Raw genomic sequence first — 22,581 nt, 5'->3', positions numbered from 1 at the left:
AGTAGATTTAGCTGGTAACAACCACTAAAACCAGCAGAGCAACTTTTAAAAACTCTTTATCCGAGAGTCTCAGAAGATCCTTGATTGTTAATTAAATGTTGACCTCGTTGTAATGTATAACCTGGAACGGATCATGTGTCGCGCGCTCGCGGAAGCATACGCACGCGCTGCTTCGCTGCATAACGTTACCTGACAACAGCCGTCAAAGAGAAACATGTAGTAAGTTATTAAAACAGACATTATTATCAGATATGGATGTGTGTGGGCTTGTGTGAGAGAAAGAGCAGCTAGCGCGTGCCCCTGGGTCGCTTAGTTGCGCGGTGTTTAACTACTACAGCAGGTCACTTGAAACACAAAAACAAACCAACGAGAGACACGTGTTTATTTGAAGAGGGTCGCCGGCCTTTGTCATGTATATTTTGTCATGAATAGACCATCTGGAGGACCAGCTATCTTACAGAGGAACCGGCTTAATTGCCGTTAATTTAATGAAGACTTTATTTTCGCCTGACAGGCCTTTACGAGAATTTACGACGAGACTCGCGTCGTCATGGCAACCACCCGAAGTTAAACAGTAAAGTGTATTTCCTGACGCACTTAGAAGTCGCGCTCTGTGTAAAATACAGTTTATGATATGAACTGAATAAGAAGGATACACGGTAATGTGGGGAAGGGGTAGTTTTTGTAAAAGAAATGGACATGGGATTCAGGAATGGCCGGATGGGGGTAAATATGAGGGGGATTTCGTGAATAACCTGAAGCATGGCACCGGTGTCTTCACATGGCCAAATGGAGAGGTATGTTTCACATGTAACATTATATCATATAATGATGGTCTGTTGATTCTAAGATAAAGTTTTAAGTTGTGAACTCGTTCATAAATGGCCATTGTTGATATTAAGTATCTACTTGTTTCACTGCTGTTTCAGTTTTTATAACCATTTCTTACTATGTGTAAGTTGTTGTTTTTAGCATGTGTGCTATTTTTTAGGATTACTGATAAACTATACTGTCGTGATTTGTATTTATTTATTTTAATTTGAGTTAATGTCTGAATTTATTATGTCTGTATAGGTCTTTTATTAAGTTTTAGTTTTATTTTACTACTTCAACAAACTAAATGGAAATGATATCTATCTATCTATATATATATATATATATATCTATATATATATATATTGAATTTATAAATGTGTATGCATATTTATGTGTGTGTGTGTGGTTGTACATACATGTGTATATATATATTTGTTTTATATAGTTTGGCTTAGTGTTATGTTAGAATCATTATTAGACTCTTATATATTTTGTTCTTTAATATTTTGAATTGTTTTTAGATTTATTTATTTTTTTCATTTAAATGTTAAGTTTAGAAATTTTGTTGCATGCATTTGTCATTTTTATTTAATTTCTTTATTTTTAAAATGTGTATAGGTAGTATTTATAAAGTTTTAGCTTTTAGTTTTGGATCTGTTTTTAGTTGTTTTAATACTACAATTGATTGCTTCTGTTGTCCTCATTTGTAAGTCGCTTTGGATGAAAGCATCTGCTAAATAACTAAATAATAATAATTTAGAAAACATCCAATATCACTATTCCACCTTCCAGATATTGATTGCATCTAACAATTAAAACTAATCAAAAACTAATCAAACAACAAATGAAAAACAGTGTCATAATTTTCACAGTCTACTGAATTTATATTAAGTTATTTGTAACAAAATACATTTAATTATTTACTTATTTCAAATACTTTAAAAATATTTAGGTGTGTCATGTTTTTTTTTGTCTTTTTTTTATTTGATAATTGTTTTTGTCTATTTACTTTAATCTTTTAAATTTTTCCATTCTTTGATTTTAAATAATAAATAACAATGTTTATTGATAGAACATTGTAAAAATGAATGAATGGAAATGAAAAGAAAATGTGCTCATAATATTTAGTTGTAGTAGAAGTTATAAAGAAGTCATATAGGCTACTAGTTAGTTATATATACATATATGATTTTCAGGTCCTCTTTGTCCATTTAATTTTGTCTTTTTAATTTTCACATTAACATTAAATGCTAATTTTAATTGATATAAAATTGCAAAATCAATGAACGGAAATGAATAGAAAATAAAAAGCTCAGATAATAATTAGTTGTAGTTTAAATGAATATGTATGTATTTGTTTGATTTTCAGGCCATTTTATGTAAAATTGCAAAATCAATGAATAGAAAATAAATTGGCTCAAAAAATATTTAGTTGTAGTTGAGAAATAATAGATTTTTTTCATTTATATTTGATTTGCATTTGCACATGATTATTCATTTAAAGAGGCAGAAATACAACCTTTGATTTTATTTTTATTTTTTCCAAAATATTTTTTAAAATTATTTGTATTGCTCCACTCTTTACTGTATACATTATCAAGTACTTTCCACTTTGACACCAAATTGTCATGTTTTATTCAGTTCTATAAAGGTTCATTTTTTAAGGATTATCGGCATGGGAAAGGCATGTATTCCTGGCCTGATGGATCCAAATACACAGGAAAGTTTTATTTGAACCTAAAAGAGGGATACGGAGTACAAGCTTTCCCAGACGGATCAACTTTTGAGGTGAATAATTCATAGTTCACTAACAATAAGATTGTTTTCATCATGTAATAGATAATGAAACAAAATCTCTATACTCATCTGCAGGGTCTATATCATGCTGATGAACGCTTCGGCCCTGGCGTCATGACATACCCTGATGGGCGGCAGGATGTGGGCCTTTGGCATAGAGAGAGGCTACTGCGGCTCTGCACCACACTAGAGGGCGGCTTCAGTCTCGAGGACTTCCCAGAACACATGACCAGACTGCCTAAGAAACACCTGAAACAACCTCAACTTCCTGTTGATGTGGAGTTGAATAGAAACACCGATCAGGGTCTCTCTGAGGACGAGGACCGTTTCATCCTGCCTCCAAACATTGAGAGTTATTCCACAGATTCAGACCATCTGCCTGTCCCTAGATGTCTACGCCGGGAACTGGACCTTCACTTTTTTGGTACGAGTGACATCAGCACAGAGCAGACGTCACCATCGACAGCCTTGCCGCTACAACAGCGCATGAATGCACACATTCAGAGACACAGGTAAGAAGACTGTTGCTTTGTAACCTGGGCTGTTTACCAACATGGTTTATTTGATTTTATTTGTTCAATTAAATTAAATTAAATGTAATTATTTTATTATTATTTTTTACATGTTATATTTTATTTATGAATACTGACAATTAATTATAATGAAACCATATAATTATTAATTTGACGTAAATAAATAAGAATAATAATTTAATCTGCAAAATTTCCAAATAAATTACTATTATTATTGTTGTTGCTGTTGTTGTTAAGTTGATTTTTATTTTAAATTTTATATTATATATATATGTATATTATATATTAAATATAAAATTTTATTTTATATTTTGAAGTATATTTTATTGTTAAAGAGTATTTAATTTAAGTAAATAAATAAGAATTTATTCTACAAAGTAGTTTTTTTTTCTCAGAATGATGAAGTTAGATTACAAATATTTTAAAAGGTCTATTATATTATTTTAATGTATTAATATTGACATAATGCACTGAAAAATAAATATATTTAATTATATTAATTATTAACTATTTTTAGAGTAATTATACTTTATTATATTTGGCACTATGGCCTTTCTCTCATATACATGGTAATCAATATTTGCCAAAAGATGGCATTTTATTTTATTTTAAATACATTAATGTTAACAATGTTTATCAATATTTGCCTGAAGATAGCAATTTATTTTGTTTTATTTTATTCTATTTTAAATGTATTAATGTTAACAATTTGACTAATTAATTAACTAACTTACTTACTGACTTTCCCCTGTAGATTTGAGAAGGACACATTTGACTGGGATGTCGCTGCAGTGCTGAATATGAACAGGACTCAATTTGGACCCAAAGGTCCCTTAGAGCTGAACTCAGAGAAACTGATCAAGGAAGCGTCACATGGTGAATGCAGGAATGTTTGCCGAATCCTCAGAGATGGAAAAGTTCATCCTGATGTGAGTGACTCACGGGGACATACTGCTCTCATAGCAGCCACGGTAAGCTACAGTTTTTTCATGATACAATCTAACAATCTAAAATGCTCAATGGCTTTTTGGTACAGTATGTGTTGTGTAGCTTTTACATCTTGGTATTTAATTTAATTAATTTATGTAAAAAAAATAAAATAATTATATGTATATACATATGCATGGTTTTTGTTGCATTATGTCTATTTTGGGACAGAACACTCTTTCCTTGAGCATTCTTGTCATATACAAAGTGACTAATATTTGCCAGAAGGTGGCAGCATTGCTTTTTATTTTTCACAGTAGTGAAGAAACATTGGATAAACTACAGGTTTCAGATCTTTAATAACAATACACAATTTGTTGTATGTCTGTGTAGGTTAATAGTCACGATGATGTCATCCACATGCTGTTGGACAGCGGGGCTGATGTTAACAAGTTGAATGATGAAGGCATGTCTGCTCTGGCTGTCTGTCATGTCCTCTACTACCCACTTCAGTCTTTACATGAGACACTGGCTGAGCGAGTGACACAGAGAATCAGCCCAGAGCCACAGGTAATAATACAGATAGGAAGTTTGGGATGCATTATGGGTATTTTGGTTTGCTTCTTTTTCAGATGATCTCCCTTTTTTCTGTCCGTTACACTAAAGATCAAGCCTTTGGAAGACGTCTCCCATGAATCCTCTCCAGATCCAATGATAGGAACAACCAAAGATGAAAGCGACCAAGAGACATTTGAGACACCAAGAGAAAGCAACCAAATTGACCAAAGTCTTGAACCAGAGAACCTCGATAACTTGGAGAAACTTGAAGCTCAACAGCAAATAAAGAAGGACATAAATGAAGATGAGATAGTTCTTCAGCCTGACCAATCAGAAAGCCTTAAGAACTCTGAAGAACCTCAACTTCATCAAATCAATGAAAATATAGACCCAAACAAGGAGGTAGTTCTTCAACTTGAACATGAAGAAAACAAACCAGCAGAAGAACCACATGTTATAATGTCAAGATCTATTCAAGTCTTTGATGATAAAATCCTAGTAGGTTCTGTATCGTGGCAAAAGAAGGAAGCAAAGACAGTCGTTATCTCTGAGGAAGAGATGACAAATCTGGAGACTGATGAAAACCTGGAGAGGAGCAACAGATCCGATGAACCTACTTTTGATTCTGCATGTTCTATGGCTAGTTTTCATATTCACGTCACAGAGGAGCTCCTGCAGAAGAGTGCTGAGATCCTGTGCCAGACAGGAACAGTGACTCCGACAGACACCCAGGAGACAGTCCGGAAAATTGCGCTTCTTAAGACAGAGTTAGTAGATAAATTTCTACTTTCTACTCACAAAATATATCTGGGTCATATAGAATAAAAAAATATATATATATTTGTTTTATGGCACCTTATTTTATGACTGAAGGTGAGTATCATTGATGTGGGTGGTGATGGCGCAGTGGATAAGACACATGCCTTTGGTGTGAGAGACCCGGGTTCGAATCCACTGTGAGACACCAATGTGTCCCTGAGCAAGACACTTAAAGAATAGCTAAATTAATAAATGTAAATACCAATATTACTGATGTCTTTAGGAATTTGTTATTTTTTCCCTAATATTTAACCATTGACTATTTAACGTTACAGTATAATTGAGAGCTATTAATTTTAACAAAACATTTATTGGACTTTAAAAAATAACAACTTCTAATTTAATTGAACGTAAAACAATCTTCACATAAACCAATTATAATAAATGTCATATTTACCTGTGCCCTTCAGCATGTAGGAAATATACAGAAACTGAATGAAGTTATCAAACACAAAATTCTAAATTAAATATGGATGAATCCTTAAAGCTACAAAAGTTATTGATTTTCTCTGTTTTCTTTTGTTCTTTGATTAACAGACATCACAGCAGCTGGATTATTAGCTTATTTGGCTGCTATTACTTTAAGAGCTGCCGCTGCTGAATGTGATGTGGATCTGACAAGCATGCTCGTAGTTTCATTTGTGCTTTAATAGGAAATGATACAGGCTAAATACAACTGTATTTGTACGTGCAATTGAAGAGCACACGCTACGAGCACAGTATAATGGCTGACAGAACAGGAAAATGAGTTTTTACTGACATATGGCCTGACAACATCTCAACTGACCGCAATTCACCATTGTTCTACTAAAGCTGCCCTCGTCACTTGTACCGTTTCCGCACTTGATTGACTCGCGCCGTTCGCTGAGATGAATTGGAGGGCACGTCTAAAAAATGTCTCCTTTTTGATGTGGTCATAATTAAGCGCAATGATTGACAGCACTAATATGTATATTTTCATTTCAGCAATGAGAATGAGATTTTAAAAAATGGGCATGAAATATGATGGGCATGTTATTGTTTGGTCATGCTATTATTTGGAAAGTTGTTGCTTTGTAATTGGAGATTGTCTGGTCTGACAGACACAGGAATCGATGGGCTACAATTCAGCTTCTGTTGGAGAGAGGAGCAGACCCTAACGCCTCTACCGTCCCCATGCCCATCATCTTCCTGGCTATCAAAGCTGCCCATGTCAAGGGCGTCCGTCGTCTATTGGAATGTGGGGCTCGTACAGACATACCTCTACTTCCAGAGGTACATTTAATTTTTTTAATATTGACAACCATGTAATTTTTAATTTAGTTAATATATATTAATAATTGAATCTTCTAAGATTAAATTTTATTAATATTAGTAATGCGTAAATATTGACAATACATTTAAAATGACAGTATAAAACAATAATATAATACAAATATTTTAAAAGATTCTTACTGACCAACTACTAATCACAAAATTGTAATAAAATATTGACAGCAAGGCATCTATTTGGCCATTTTTCTTATTTCTTCTTTTTGTGTTCATGTCAGCAAAAGGGTCTAAATCCTCTTCACATAGCAGTGGGTTTATCTGGAGCAGAGGGTCCTGAAATCACAGAGCTCCTCCTGCATGCCCTGGCAGATCCTGATGTCAAAGCTCAGGATGCCCATGAATTCTATGAGCTTGATAAGGTCTGAGTAAATGTTTTTTATAGATATATTGCATCACAAATTTTGAATATCTCTAATCAAAGAAACATAAACCCTCAGGGCACATTTGAGCCCTTTAAGAATCAGCATCTCATTGCCTCTGGACCCCTGGCTAAATTCAGGGAAGCCCCTATTGAACTTCCTCAGGAAGGCGGGAGGACACCACTACATGTGGCTTGCCAACGAGACAGCGATTATATCGTAAGAATATAGTGCATACACTGAAACAACATGATACACCTAGAAAATAAATAAATAATATATATACACTTTTTAAACCATTTTATAGCTTTTAATTTGCATGTAATTTCATTATTACCTTATAATTATTAACTGAAATGCAGTGTGCCGACATGTGATGACGTTGCGTTACGTGCATCTCGAGTTCGAATCCCACCCCCCTCTCTCTCCCACTTCGCTTCCTGTCTCCTCTACACTGTTCAATCATAATAAAGGCAAAAAACACCAAAAATATATCTTTAAAAAATGCACTGCTGATTAAAAACAACTAGATTATTAGATAAAGTAATATTTAAAAAGGCATAAAATGTCATTTTTTATGGAGTATTCAATTAAATTAATTGGAATTTATTTGTGAATTATAATAAGAAGAAGCCTTATTTTTCTATCAGAATGCTAGAGATGTGGTGGCGCTTCTCCTTTCTCATAACGCAAACCCCAACAATGTGTGGAGTGGCCATTCCCCCCTATCTCTGGCCATCGCGAGCGGCAACGACCTTGTATGTAATAATTTTTGACCACTTCTTCCGACTGAATGATTTGTAGTGCTGCTATTTGCAAGGAATCATCTTTTATGACGTAATTAAATACTGTCTATTCAAAGGCACAGAATGAATGTGGAATAATAAGTCATTACTGAAGGATGAGGGTGAGAACTCTATGGCATTGTGTCGACGTGCCGTGTATATTAACGCTGTTTTCCCAGGCTGTGGATGAACTGCTAGCTCGAAGGGCTGATCCTAATCTTCCTCTCACTCGTCATGTGGGCAGCGCTCTCTGTGCCCTTGCCAACATCAGCTACGACCGTGGGCCACATCCACGCAACAAAGTCAAGCTGGTGATCTTCTTCAACTAATTATCCTACGTTGTCCCATGGGAAAATATGTGACTGTGCATATGTGAAATATGCTTCTGCAATGTTGCTCTGTAGTTGTACTATGCATTGCAAAATAAAAGTCGAAATATACATTTCAATTTAGTTGGGGAATAAATTAAATATAGGGGAAATGCATATTTGCTAATTTTATTGAATCATTTAGTACAGATTTATATGTATGTATTTTACACAACAACAATGCTAATCATTTGATTCCATATATTCTATAAAAATATATAATAATAATTATAAAATAATATTAATAATATTTAAAATAAATGAAAACAATGATTTTATAATTTTGTACAATATATGGAATATTTGAACATTAATGTATTAATAAAAAAATATATCAATATAAATCAAAATAATTTTGAACAATCATCCTAAATTATATAAAAAATTGCGTTCTATTTATATATAAAGTAATATAAAGTGCATTAAATTATATAGTAATATATTATAAGTGAAAAAAAAAATATATATATATATGTATAAATAAAATAAATAATATTAAACAGTAAAAATAATTATATATTTAATTTTATTTTAATAGATTATAGATGTAATAGTACATTAAGCTTTTAAAGCATCATCTGTATTCATCAAAATAAAACTGAAAAATAAGTGTCACAGTAGAAACTGGAAATGGTGTCAGAAATTAAACAGATTGGGTCAAAAATGGCACCAAAAGTGACAAAAATGTCAATGAAAGTCTAAATAAGAGACTAAAATAGCCTTTTAAGGAATTACTTTTTGGTATTTGTAACATTTATTGAAATGCATTATTCTGATAATTCAAGTCAAGAATGCGGAATGAGAATTTAATTAATTGATTCAATTTAACTATTTTACATACAGTAAAAGGGCTACACTGTTTTTTAATATGGGTGGGAAAAAAAAAACAAACAAAAAAACTATGAAATAATGAAAAAATTTAATTAAAAAAAATATATTTTAGTTATTTTTATTTGATCTGTAGATAGGAATCAAAATAAGAAAAAAGTGATTTCACTGATACATTGGGCCATGTTATGCATTTAATGTTTTGCAGAAAGCATATGCCCATTCATGTTTTTCCTCACAATATCAGGTTGAATTATCAGTCAACTCACGTTTAGGATCAATTTAGCACCTCAGAGGCTTGTCAATCAAGTAAATAGAGAAAAATAAATATAGTTATTTCTAATCATTGCGCTCTCTTTGTTTCTGTTTCACTTGGTTAAGCTAGAGAAGTTGATCAAAGCGGGCGCTGACATCCTTATGCCTGTCGTGGTGGGCGAGGACCGCAGGTGCGCTGTGGGAACAGTCGTGGATTATGCGCACTGCGCATTCCAACAGGTGCAGCTTTTCATCACCAGTTCATACCATGTTCCAGATCATCTAAAATCTCATTTATCACCTCAACCAATTACGCTCCGCTCACCAGACCGTTTCTACTTTCCCACCAGAACCAGCGCATGGCCCACACCCCGTACCATGCCCTCAACAAGCATGAGAGACAAGCCTATAACGCCCGCCGGCAGTTACTAGGCCTCATGGGAAATCTGCTGAGACAGGAGGCGATGAGAATGGAGAAGGAACGGGGCCAGGATGTACTCGGTGAGACTGGCCGGTCATTTCTATATATGCACAGTGCTTTATGGATTTTGTCTCACTGCCATCAGGGTTTCTGCAACCGTTCGAAGGAGTTTGCATCCTATCGATTGAAATCACAGGGTGCTAATTTGTGTGTTGTCTGTTGTTTGAGTTGTCAGTCCCACAGAGAAGTTTGTATCTACCAGATCACTATTATTAATATATTATTACTTGTAGTAGTAGTATTTCTAATAATTAGATTAAGTATAAAATGAAAAATAATATTTTAGAAACATCAACCTAAATTATTATTTGATTTTATATGTATTTTTTTAAAAACATATTTGTCATAAATATACTTATTCTATTTATATAATAATTTAGATTTTTTCTAAATGTTTCTAAATTAATATACAATAAATAATTATATATATTCTAAATAAAATATGTATAATTAGTGCTGGGCAACGATTAATTGCGATTTAATCACATCCAGAATTAAAGTTTTTGTTTATATATGTGTGAATGCTGTGTATGTTTATTATGTGTATATATATATATATATATATGACACACATACAGTATATATTTTGAAAATATTTACATGTATTTACATTTATATATTTATAATAATATAATTTATATTATAAATATATTCATTATATAAACAAAATATATTTTTCTTAAATATATACATGCGTGTGTGTGTATTTATATACATATTAAATATACACAGTACAATCACATATTATGTACACGGGAAAAAAATATTTTAGATGCGATTAATCGTTGCCCAGCACTATGTATAATACAAGTGCAATAAGCATTCCTGTTGGTTGATTTAACAAGATGATATATATAGTTTTAATTATTAATAATTTGTAATTATTAATAATAAATAATAACAGTAATAATCACATTCTAAATATATTAAGGAACATATATTAAAATTATATGTATTCTAAATAAAATTATAGCAAAATGTTATAATAATATGCAATTATTATAAATAAATAGTTTTACAATATAAAAATAATAATAATTATTATTATTATTCATTAAATTATCAATTTTATAGTGAAAATATATCCAAAGTTATGTCATGAAAATAGAGGGTGCAGTCCAATAGGTCAAACTCAATCTGACATAATGACATCATTATCACATGGAGCAGCTGATTGGTTCTTTTTGTGTCAGCAGCCAATGAGCTTGCTGCTCAACATTCAAATACTTGGCTACTGCTTGCTGTAGCAGTTAGTGATGGGAAGTTCGGATCATTTTACCGACTCGGACCTTTGAGTCTCGTTCAGCAAAATGAACGAATCTTTTTTCGAGTCATTTCGTTCATTTTAGCAAAATATAATTCAAATGTTATCTGTTACTTTCCAAACACATCTACTACTTATGCAAACGTTTATCACACTACAAACAATACAAAACTATGCTATAAGAAACAGAAAATATTACTTAATTGTTTACCTGGGTCTTTAGTCTATGATTAGCGCACCACCTCTTATCTGACAAGTGTTCGGGTTTGAGTCGTTCGTTCATCACGTGACAGCCCCATACGCTTAACCAATGCAGCCTGAGCCGGAAAGAGAATTGATTAGTTCGTCTATATCGAGTCTCGGGTTTGAGTCGTTCGTTCATCACGTGACAGCCCCATACGCTTAACCAATGCAGCCTGAGCCGGAAAGAGAATTGATTAGGTCTTGATCGAGTCTCGGGTTTGAGTCGTTCGTTCTTTTGTCACGTGACCACTTGCCGGATCAGTACATATCAAATAGGCTACCATAAAGTAAAACTGTATTTTTTGTATGTTGGATCATATTTAAGAATTATCATAAAATTATCAAAATATGTGTAAGAAGCATTTTCCTAGAAATAAAAATGGTCTGTTCATTTTTTTGAATGCAAACATGCCTTAAAGCATGTTCTAAAATATAGCCACAGTGTTATTTTAAAGCTTATTTATTTTTTATTTATTTAAAAAAGGCCTAGCTTGTTGTGCTAATATATATATAAATAAATCATTTTTTTTCTTCTTTTTTTTCATTGTTTAAATTCATTTGGGATTAGTTATTCTCTTAGCTAGAAAGCTTTTTTTGGCACAAAAGTGTTATTTATTTTAAAGTTTATTTATTTTATTTATTATTAATAAAAAGCCTAGCTTGTTGTGCAGTATTTTGTTTGAGTTTTTTAAGGCTCTGTGGCTTTAGTATATTTTAATTTTCTTGTATTTTTTATTTAAATAGTTTAAATTAATTTTGGAATAGTTATCTTCTTTGCTATAGCTTTTTATATTTTAAATAAACAATAAAAAACAATTCAGGAGTGTGTACAGAGTGTTAATGTCTAAAGTGTCATATGTTACAAAAGTATAGTAAGTAACACTATAGTCCAATCTAAAGGGTTAACTCAAAAGACATAAATACAACAAGGTATTGTATTTTATGAAGATTAGACTAAAAAAAATAAATAAAAACAAAGCATAACAAGTCAAGTCTGCTTTATTGTCAATTCTTTCACATGTACAGTACATACATACAGAGAACTGAAATTGCGTTACTCTCAGACCCTTGGTGTAAACAGTTAACATTTAAGACACTGACAGTAGACGTTCAAATACAGATAAATACAGTTTAAACATATGTACATACAACTATACAGATATACAAATGAGGACGTTTGTAGAAAAATAAAAAAAGAGATAAAGTGGCAGAATAGATGCGCAAACCAGTTAAATAAAACAAAACTGTGCAGATATATGTGTAGTGCAAGAAGAGGTTAACCAACTCATTATTATCTTTTTTTTACCACATGGTGTTATGGAAAAGAACCATGTGACAGAAATTAAAAGCAATAATTTGAGACCAGAAAAGCATCACATAACTGTAAGAGTAAATAATAATACTAATAATTCTAATAATAATAATAATGACTATGCGCCCGTTTGTAAGTAAGGTTGTAAATTAACTAATTTCTCTGTCCAAAACTGTCACGTCACGTGACAAAAGAACGAACGACTCAAACCCGAGACTCGATCAAGAACTAATCAATTCTCTTTCCGGCTCAGGCTGCATTGGTTAAGCGTATGGGGCTGTCACGTGATGAACGAACGACTCAAACCCGAGACTCGATATAGACGAACTAATCAATTCTCTTTCCGGCTCAGGCTGCATTGGTTAAGCGTATGGGGCTGTCACGTGATGAACGAACGACTCAAACCCGAGACTCGACAAGAACTAATCAATTCTCTTTCCGGCTCAGGCTGCATTGGTTAAGCGTATGGGGCTGTCACGTGATGAACGAACGACTCAAACCCGAGACTCGACAAGAACTAATCAATTCTCTTTCCGGCTCAGGCTGCATTGGTTAAGCGTATGGGGCTGTCACGTGATGAACGAACGACTCAAACCCGAGACTCGACAAGAACTAATCAATTCTCTTTCCGGCTCAGGCTGCATTGGTTAAGCGTATGGGGCTGTCACGTGATGAACGAACGACTCAAACCCGAGACTCGACAAGAACTAATCAATTCTCTTTCCGGCTCAGGCTGCATTGGTTAAGCGTATGGGGCTGTCACGTGATGAACGAACGACTCAAACCCGAGACTCGACAAGAACTAATCAATTCTCTTTCCGGCTCAGGCTGCATTGGTTAAGCGTATGGGGCTGTCACGTGATGAACGAACGACTCAAACCCGAGACTCGATATAGACGAACTAATCAATTCTCTTTCCGGCTCAGGCTGCATTGGTTAAGCGTATGGGGCTGTCACGTGATGAACGAACGACTCAAACCCGAGACTCGATCAAGAACTAATCAATTCTCTTTCCGGCTCAGGCTGCATTGGTTAAGCGTATGGGGCTGTCACGTGATGAACGAACAACCCAAACCCGAGAATGCTGTGCAATGCGCATGCGCAACTGAACGAATCACTCCCGGAGACGACTCGTTCTTCCCGAGTCACATGAAAGATTCGTTCAAAATGAACGAATCTTTCAAGAACGACCCATCACTAGTAGCAGTTGCAGCGCATTGCACAGAAACCCTCCAGCTCCACCTGTATAGATCTATATGGGATGATTCATGTAAGCTATATGGGGGTTATTTTATATATGTGACCCCGGACCACAAAACCAGTCTTAAGTCGCTGGGGTATATTTTTAGCAATAGCCAAAAATACATTGTATGGGTTCAAAATGATTGATTTTTGCTTTTTTTATGCCAAAAATCATTAGGATATAAGTAAAGATCATGTTCCATGAAGATATTTAGTAAATTTCCTACTGTAAATATATAAAAACTTAATTTTTGATTAGTAATATGCATTGCTAAGAACTCCATTTGGACAACTTTAAAGATGTGTACATCTCAGTTTTGAAAAATTGACACTTATGACCGGTTTTGTGGTCCAGGGTCACATGTTATGTGCAGCAGCAGTATTTCTTCCATGCTCACAGCAGCGGTACTTGCTCTGCCTCAGCAGCAGCAGATCCATTCCGCCAAGATCAAACACATTGACATTGCCATGTACATCATCATACCAATCCCTCCGAGAGTTGTCATGATAGAAATGTAAAAAAATAAAGAAATTTAATAGAACATTATTTGGAGACAGGCTTGATTTGTATGCTTATTACAGCCTAATCTGTATTTAACAAACAAAACTCACTTCAAGTGTCACTCAGTTGACAAATCACAGGTTGCTAATTTGTGTGTTTATCTGTTGTTTGAGGTGTCAGTCCCACAGAGAAGCCTCTATATCCTGGATCAGAAGCGACATCGAGTCTGCTGAGCTCTCCTGAGGAGAACAACAGGACTTCCTTTAATAAACGCATCAGTCAGAGAGTGCAAAGGTACTTAATAAAGCACAGTGTTGCGCACCAAATTGTTTTTTGTGCTGTTTGTGTTAATTGTGTTTGTGGTTTTGATTTCAGAAAGCCTCGCTTCAAAAATTGCTATGAGTGCGGCCGTTCGGTGGGTGTGCAGCTGTCGGCCTGTAGCCGCTGTCATGAGGTCTTCTACTGTGGCAAGACCTGCAAAACCAAAGCGTGGGACGAGCGCCACAGAGACGAGTGTGTCCGTGCGCCAGGTTGGTATTAAGTCTCAACCGACTTTTAATACACCTACCCAAAGCACCTTACTTAGAGAACTTGACTTTGATCTTGTTTTCCAGTATAAAACATTGCATCAAAGGAATTGATTAAATTTTTAAATATATTCAAATATAAAACAGTTGTTTTAAAATGTAATATTATTTTTAATATTTTACAATATTACTGTTTTGCTGTATTCTTGTTTAAATAAATGCAACCTCGGTGAGTGGAGCCTAAGACTCTTCTTTCAAAAACATTAAAATCATTATTATTTGAGACTTTTGGTTGGCAGAGCATCTCTTAATTTATTCATTTGAAATTTTGCTTAAATAAAAAAGAGCAAAAAACAATCCAGCCATTAAACTTTCTGCCATGAAATGTGCCTGAATTAATAATTTTAAAACAAATGACTTCACTTTTGCTGCATTGTATTATCTTTAAATCACATAGAAGCTTTGTATGCACTGTATGAAGCAGACTCTGAAAATCAGTTGTGTAGTGTGTGAGCAGAGGATTTGTTTTTAAAACAGACAGGGCATCTTATGGGATTTAAAGTATGAAATGAGAAATGGCCCCCTCCTGCAGAGGTCCGTTCCTGTGAGAATATACTGAGTCAAGATCTAGTCTCCAGTAACAACAGTGTGATTTAAGAAGTGTTTGTGAGATAAAGGCCACACTTCTAGAACAAATGAGGCCAGATCTGAGCACCAGAGAATCACGCAAAAGGTTCAGCAGGGCATCGAGAAACCTGACAGAACTTGATTGCTGGATATTTAGGGTGTTCACAGTGTGCTTTTCTCTGGAGGATTTGTCAAACTAATGTTTCTACTTAAAATGTTGGTCCAAACTATTTTTATGGCCACCAAACAATATATATCTATATTGTATTTATATAGTTAAATACAATTCTATAATTGAATTATATAATTAAAATAAAGTTAAAATAGTAATACCTGCCAAGAGTATTGCCATTTTTTTTCAACTTGAAGTACTACATTTTTAATTAAAAATGAATAAAAACTATGTAGAAACTATCTAAATTTAGTAAAAAACAAAAAAAGGACAAAATACTAAAACTTGAACAAAAATGACAATGAAACAACAAATATTAATAAAAGCTGTAATAGTATCTAAAATTGCACTGACAGGTGCAAATGAGACATGTACAAAATTGCTACCATATTAAAATATAATACACTACCGTTCAAAAGTTTGGGGTCAGTAAGATTTTTAATGTCTTTTAAAGAAATCTCACCCAGCCTTCATTCATTTAATCAAAAATACAGTAATATTAATAGTAATATTGTGAAATAATTCATTTTGAAGTAAAAAGGTTCTCTATTTGAATATATTTTATACTTTAATTTGTTTCATGTAATAGCAAAGCTGAATTTTCAGCATCGTTACTCCAGTCTTAAGTGTCCCATGATCCTTCAGAAATCATTCTAACATGCTGATTTATTGTTATGATCAATGTTGAAAACAGTTGTGCTGCGTAATATTTTTTTTAGAAATAGAAATCAGATTTTGTTTTCAAGATTTTTTGATGAATAGCAAGCTCAAAATAACAGCATTTATTTAAAATGAAAGAAATCTTTTGTAACATTAGGTGCAAACAAATTTGTAATTATAGATTTATTTTATAAATGATAAATTATTTAAAAATGATACCCTAAACTTTTGAACAATATTTATATACACTGATACTTTTTATTTTTTATAAAAAAAAATTTTTTTTAAATCTCTCGACAAAAATTACTTTATCAGTTGTCAATTTATTCTGCATCTATTGGAAGTGTAATCTGAAAATGGTTAAATATCAGTTGATTAATTGAACAATGTCAGTTTATTACAATGATGAACTAATGCATAATGTTTTGTTGTGTTTTCACAGTGGTCAGTGGAGAAAGCAGCAGAGATAAATGTGCATCTATTGGACCATGTTCACCTCTGTCTACCAAAGACGCTAAAGGCAAGACCTTCCACCTGAGCGAGACCCCAGAAATACAAGAATATGATCTGAATGAAAATTACAGCTTTATTTAGAACATGTTACAAAGGCCTGTTATACTTTAGCTGGGTAAAATTTTGCGGCTTCACATGAACATTTTTAAGACTAAAAGACATGAGCAAGTTCAAGATCTGGTAGAAATAACTGAAACTTATTTAAAAACACAGACAACATCTATTTTGTTTGAACAACTGTGCATGTTTATTACGTAAAACAGACCAAATTTACAAATTCATACCTCAAATAAAATGCTAGTGCTGAAATATAACAAAATCAAATGTTCCATAAGACACATCTCTGCCTCTCTCGAATGAGCGTGTGCTCAGTCTGTCACTGTCATATGAAACACATTACGCTTGTGTTTGAGCCCTTCTCAATGTCCATTCATTGAGTCATGCGATCGACTAAGAGTATACAATGTGCTTTTCATTTATACCGGACAACTGAGTACAAAAACGAACCTTCCTGTGACAGAGATCGTACACTACATCATGTACATTCTGAACTGTTTACATTCCACAACTTTTTACATTTCACATCTGACAAAACCAGGTCCTTGTGGATTCAGCTCTATTTAAAGGAACCAATATCAGAAACATGAAGATCGTTTGACACCTTTAAATGCAACATTTAGGGACTATGTGCAAGGCAATTTGTAGGAATGTTTTTTTTTTTTTTTTTTTGTCTGATCAAAAGTACAGAAAAATCGTAACATTATGCTCGTAAATTTGAATCAGCTCCTCGTGTTTTAAAACATCACTGCCACAAGTTTAATTAATTACATTGCTCTGGAATCAAAATCATAAAATTGTCGTTATGCCTTACAAGCTTTTATTAAAAGTGACAGATTTTATTTTAAAAGTACATTCTGTAAATGACTGCTTCCCATTAGCTTTGGCTATAATGAAATTCCATTCAAGGCAAATCATATCATTCAAGGCTGACACATGCGTCTATTTAACTTGTCATCGGTGCTGAAAGTACACCAGAAGTGACATTACGAATATGAATTTGCACTGCTCTGAGCAATAACACAGCCATGAGTTTCCACAAGTTAAGGGTTTGCATCGGGATGAGTGAAGCAACTATTTTGTGCATTCGTGTCCTTTAGACGTTTATTATTTCAAGAAAAGAGAATCTCATGTCTGGGTCATTTTTTACATCAACATCAGAGAAAAAATATTTTGCATTAAAAATAAAGCCTATTTTTTGTATTCTAATGTGCAAGGTTCTCATGAAATTTTCATTAATGTAATTATCATTTTAATGAAAAGCATCCTATTTGTACACAATATAAAAAAACTGTATAAATGAAATAATAATAATAATTTGTATTATTATTATTATTATAAAATACCATGATGTATTCATGTGTATTTTTTGGTGGAAAATGTGTGACATTAAATTAAATCCATGAAATGTAACTCCTAAATCTAATAAAAAAAAATTGTATTGATATTGAAACAAACAGATATTGAAACAGATATTGAAAAAAATTGTAAAATACTTGACATAATTGTAATTGCTTATTTTAGGCATGGTTAGATGTTTTTTAATGGAAAATGTTAAGAAAAGTTTCAAAATTAGTATGAAAATAAAATTAAGAAAATAATTAAGAAAAAAAACAGGCTATATTTCTTTTGTGCAAAATAATTGCTTTTTTCTTTTGATGTTGGTGTGAAAAAATGGACATTTCCTAACCCTTTTTTTGTGTGTGAAATTCATCCATTATTGCAGCTTGCTATCATACAAAGTAATTGCAGACTAAACCAATGAATCACAGTAAAAAAAAAAAAAAAAAACACCATTACATAATTCCTCAGATATTCAGCAATTTCGTATTTCAATTCATGTCCATGCCATAGTTCATACATTTTGTAATCTAAATGGGATCAGACTGATGTAGTGTTTTGTAATTATGTCTGTCTGTGAAATATTTAAGACAAAAAGAAAAGTTGTGCAAAGACAAACTTGCGTAACTCAAGCATGGCGAAATGAAACACGAGGTGACTTGGTGACTGTGTGACTTTAAGAGCAAATAATTGTGGGTAAGTGGCTTAGGTGGCTGAGAACCTCGTATTGTAAATCTAAACCAGAATTCTTCCCATCCAGTTCATCTTTTTACATTCAAAGGTAAAAAAGCAAGATGTCAATTAATGTAACAAGTCAGCATTTTAAATCTGACATATATTACAAAACATAATAATACACAGAAACAAAATTCCTTTTCCACCTATTTTCATGTTGTATTCCAGAGGAATTAAAATGTCCATTCACGCAAAAGGTTTCTTTTTTTTTCTTTTGGCAACATTTAAGCTCACCTTTTCTCATTTTTCTCTATTTTTGTTTTGAAACATTCCTTGTCCAATCCCAAATTTCCTGACCCAGATCCCAAAGTTCGATTTAGCATCTCCATTATTGTCTCAGCAGTAGAGTCGCGAGTAACAGAACCAGTAAGATGACAGAAGGCTGAATCTGGTTCCCGGATCCTTTGACTCTTTTGTTTTCAGGGCCATAGGCATAGAGTTTGGGCCTGTCTGTTTTCGGACCAAAAACCGGAGGTCTACCTCGGACGCAGAGGTGGTCCGCACACATGCCGCTTCCTGAGCCACTGAAATCATCACCTAGATACACATTATGGAAAAAACATGATGATTGCTTTGGTGCAAAAAAGGTCACAGAAGTAATAGTTGCTATGCAGTATCTAATTTACATGAAATTGCAGCATAACACAGGCAAAACCATCCAGAATGGTGCTAAATTTCGCATCATTGAGCTTCATTCATGTAAGAGTAGTAAAACAAAATTAACTAGTGAATTGACTAAATTCAGTTGATGCTGAATGATATACACAAATTTGTTCTCATTTCATGAAGCCAATTGTATGATCATGTCTTTTAGTTAGCTCTTTAGCATCTTACTTGTATCTTGGAAATCTACATCGTTGCCGTCGAGGGCGTTTTTCAGGCGGTTTGACATGATCTTCAACAGCATGATCTGTTGACGTATTGTCCTGTCAGGCTTGGTGATGTCAATCTCCACCTCTGGGTTATTAATCTGATTGGCCAGCCCGTCACCCATGACTTCTGGGAGGTAACTGCAGAAAAATCAATTTTCCAGAACCATTTCAATCACGCACATTTTGTTAATAGCTCTTTTATTAAATTTTTTTCACAATTAACGAGCTTATGCTGAAATAAAAACCAGGATTTACATTAGTAACACAAACTCGATTATAGTGCATTTCTAACGTGCTCTGGTTTTTGGTGCGTTGCAAAAGAGTTTGATTGGTTTTTAATGCATTGCTATGTGGTTGCTAGGGTCTAGGTCTAGGTGGTTGCAATGCAATGGGTTTAGCCGTTAGTATATTGCAATGATATTCTGAGTGGTTTGCTATGTGGTTGCTAGGGTGTTTTAGCTGTATGTTGCCAGGTAGTCTTTAGATTTGGCTCAAGTCCCTCCTTAAATATATGCAAATGAAGATAAACCTCATCCAGTGATTTAATCACTTCTGATGACTTTGGGCAATGGAAGTTCAGCTCTGTGGAGTGATACCTAAACAATCAATTGAACGACTTTGGCCGCAAATAGAGGGACGAATGCAGTTTTCAGAAGTCTGCCAGCGCTGACCACGAGTAACGATCTATAAATTCATAATGTGTGTTCATCCCAAAAGTCATCCATCAGAATCCTTGCACATCTATTTAGCCTTGAAAAGTGTAAATTGACATAAACATTTACCACAAATTACACGTGCTGACCAGCTGAATGGATAACTTTCATCTTAGAAAAGATTTGCCCTAAAGATGTAATACCTCGCTTTGGTGATGCCATTCCAACATTTGTCACTGTTGGTTGACGATGCGGTTTTACCACTGCACAGAGCCGAGGGGAGTTGGATCCAGTAAAACTGCATTTCCTTCAGTTTACTGGACACGTCTGTGACCTGGGAATTGCACACACACTTCAATAACATTGTATAAAACTCATAAAAGTTGGCCCAAAGTGGACACTGCCACACATGCACGCACCTGCACCTCCAGTCTGGCTGCAGATTTTGGGATGGGTTTGTATTCCAGGGCAGTAACTGTACTTGCTTTCTTTTTCGGCTCCTCAGATATTGAACTTGGTGTTCCTTCCTCACCACGATCCCCACAGGCCTTGAAAACCTGAAACACAACACAAACTTAGTTGTGTATAATTGTATAAATGGGCCTTATGTGATCAATAAATCTTTAAACTGTTTAAACTGACACCTCACATCTGAATCCAACCCACTCGTGCAAGTTTAAAATAGATGCTTAATTTAAATGTCCTAACCTTGCTGGTATAGATCTCCATGTTCTCCTGCATGGTGAGAACAGCCTCTGAGATTCTCACAGGAATTGAATAGATCACCGTGTCCATACTGGGCTCGGCACCAAAACTGGAGGCCACCTGTAGCATGGTTTCTGATTAAGGAAAATAGTGTGTGTGAATAAATGATCAGTGTCAAGTTTCATGTCTGAAACCGAAATATTTAGCAGACAGCACTACCCAACAAAAATTGAAATCAAGCAACCAACAATAGAGCAAGAGTTTGTGTGGTAATATCTCTGCTTTACCTATAAGGCTCTGCCACTCGGTGTCCAAGTCAGCCTGATTAGCCAGACAGCCCTTCATGACATTCTTGCAGTAATTGGTGCAAGGTTTGACTGATCCCAGATTTCGGCAATGAGGGCAGTACACCAGTTTCATAATGGCACGATTACACTCCAGGCTCAAAGGAACCTGTGGGAAAAGTGACCATTAGGCATTTAACCATGAGCTAACACTATTGTGAGCAAGGCAATTAACACAGCATCGCTTCGGGAGAACTGTTCCTGTAATAAAAGCACTGCAAGTCCATTTAGCATCAACTAAACAAGTTTGTTATCATTTTCCATGAATGTTGATGAAGCTAGTTTGATTTTCTTTTGTCTCCAGCTAAGCATGTTATCTGCATGTAGATTCATGTGATCTATTATATAAGAAAACACTTTGAAGAAACTTTAAAGTCTTTTGGGAAAGGCAAGTTTGGAAGGTAGAGTAATCATGCTGTAGATTAGCCAAAGGCAACTTCAGTTTAATCATTTTACTGCGACCGTGCGTGAACCTGGTGCTTATGTTACTAATGCAAACATCTACTAAATGCATTTATTTTTAATGCTAATCCCTCGAAATGTGCCATACAGTGGATTAAGCTTTTACATATGTCAACATAAGACCACTTAAACAAGACGCACAATATTCCAAATTGATATATTCCCAACATCAGCAAGAATTTAGGTCTGCTTAGCAGGAATCTCCCGAGAGTTTGGCACCAGGAGACTGAATCCAATTCTGTAAGAAATCCCTTAAAGAACAGAGAGGTTCTATTGCGCCCTACTTTCATTTGTCAAAACAGCAGGGAGTTCTAAGGAAGGGTAGGGTAGCCACTAAGGACTTGGACTAATGTTCTTTGTGTGGGTTTGGGGCAAACATCTTTGGGAATGCTGCTGTGTAGTCATTTGTCTTGATGTCATGGATCCAGTATTGATGAATTTGGGAGTTTCTGTTGATTGACTTTCTAGGCAACTAGGGCAGGTACTGCTCCCTTTTAGTGCAACCAGACCACC

At 34.3% G+C, this 22,581-nt stretch overlaps 2 protein-coding genes across 5 annotated transcripts in view; one reads left to right on the top strand and one right to left on the bottom strand.

Annotated features, from left to right (window-relative positions):
- The first annotated feature begins 133 nt into the window (after nt 1–133).
- Nucleotides 134–17,786, top strand: LOC306867171 (ankyrin repeat and MYND domain-containing protein 1-like). 3 transcript variants are annotated; one of them, XM_079412743.1, is made up of 16 exons: nt 134–219; nt 2,458–2,604; nt 2,689–3,125; nt 3,901–4,117; nt 4,467–4,643; nt 4,740–5,398; nt 6,533–6,704; nt 6,980–7,120; nt 7,199–7,339; nt 7,771–7,878; nt 8,085–8,216; nt 9,483–9,596; nt 9,707–9,857; nt 14,574–14,694; nt 14,776–14,930; nt 16,829–17,786. In XM_079412743.1, exons 2-16 carry the CDS (start codon nt 2,503–2,505, stop codon nt 16,978–16,980), a joined length of 2,979 nt encoding a protein of 992 aa, XP_079268869.1. In that variant the 5' UTR covers nt 134–219; nt 2,458–2,502; the 3' UTR covers nt 16,981–17,786. The 3 variants fall into 3 exon arrangements, with proteins under 3 accessions (XP_079268869.1, XP_079268868.1, XP_079268867.1); XM_079412741.1 differs by having other exon boundaries at nt 145–797; XM_079412742.1 differs by lacking the exon at nt 7,771–7,878 and having other exon boundaries at nt 141–797.
- Nucleotides 17,787–18,613: 827 nt separating this feature from the next.
- LOC306867295 (glypican-1) overlaps nt 18,614–22,581 on the bottom strand; it is a 30,383-nt gene continuing 26,415 nt past the window's right edge. Inside the window, exons 4-9 of one of the 2 annotated variants that reach the window (XM_079412894.1) lie at nt 21,550–21,715; nt 21,266–21,396; nt 20,977–21,114; nt 20,761–20,891; nt 19,867–20,042; nt 18,614–19,569 (exon numbers count right to left, since the gene is read on the bottom strand). In XM_079412894.1, the coding sequence (XP_079269020.1) occupies nt 19,361–19,569; nt 19,867–20,042; nt 20,761–20,891; nt 20,977–21,114; nt 21,266–21,396; nt 21,550–21,715 (951 nt within the window). In that variant the 3' untranslated portion in view covers nt 18,614–19,360. The remainder of the gene's footprint in view (nt 19,570–19,866; nt 20,043–20,760; nt 20,892–20,976; nt 21,115–21,265; nt 21,397–21,549; nt 21,716–22,581) is intronic. The other variant, XM_079412895.1, reaches the window with a different exon arrangement.

This window comes from Barbus barbus (assembly GCF_936440315.1).
Source record: "Barbus barbus genome assembly, chromosome: 49".
In the NCBI taxonomy this organism is placed as follows: Eukaryota; Metazoa; Chordata; class Actinopteri; order Cypriniformes; family Cyprinidae; genus Barbus; species Barbus barbus.
Note: the sequence above shows the minus strand (reverse complement) of the source record. Positions and strands in the feature narration are given on the sequence as shown.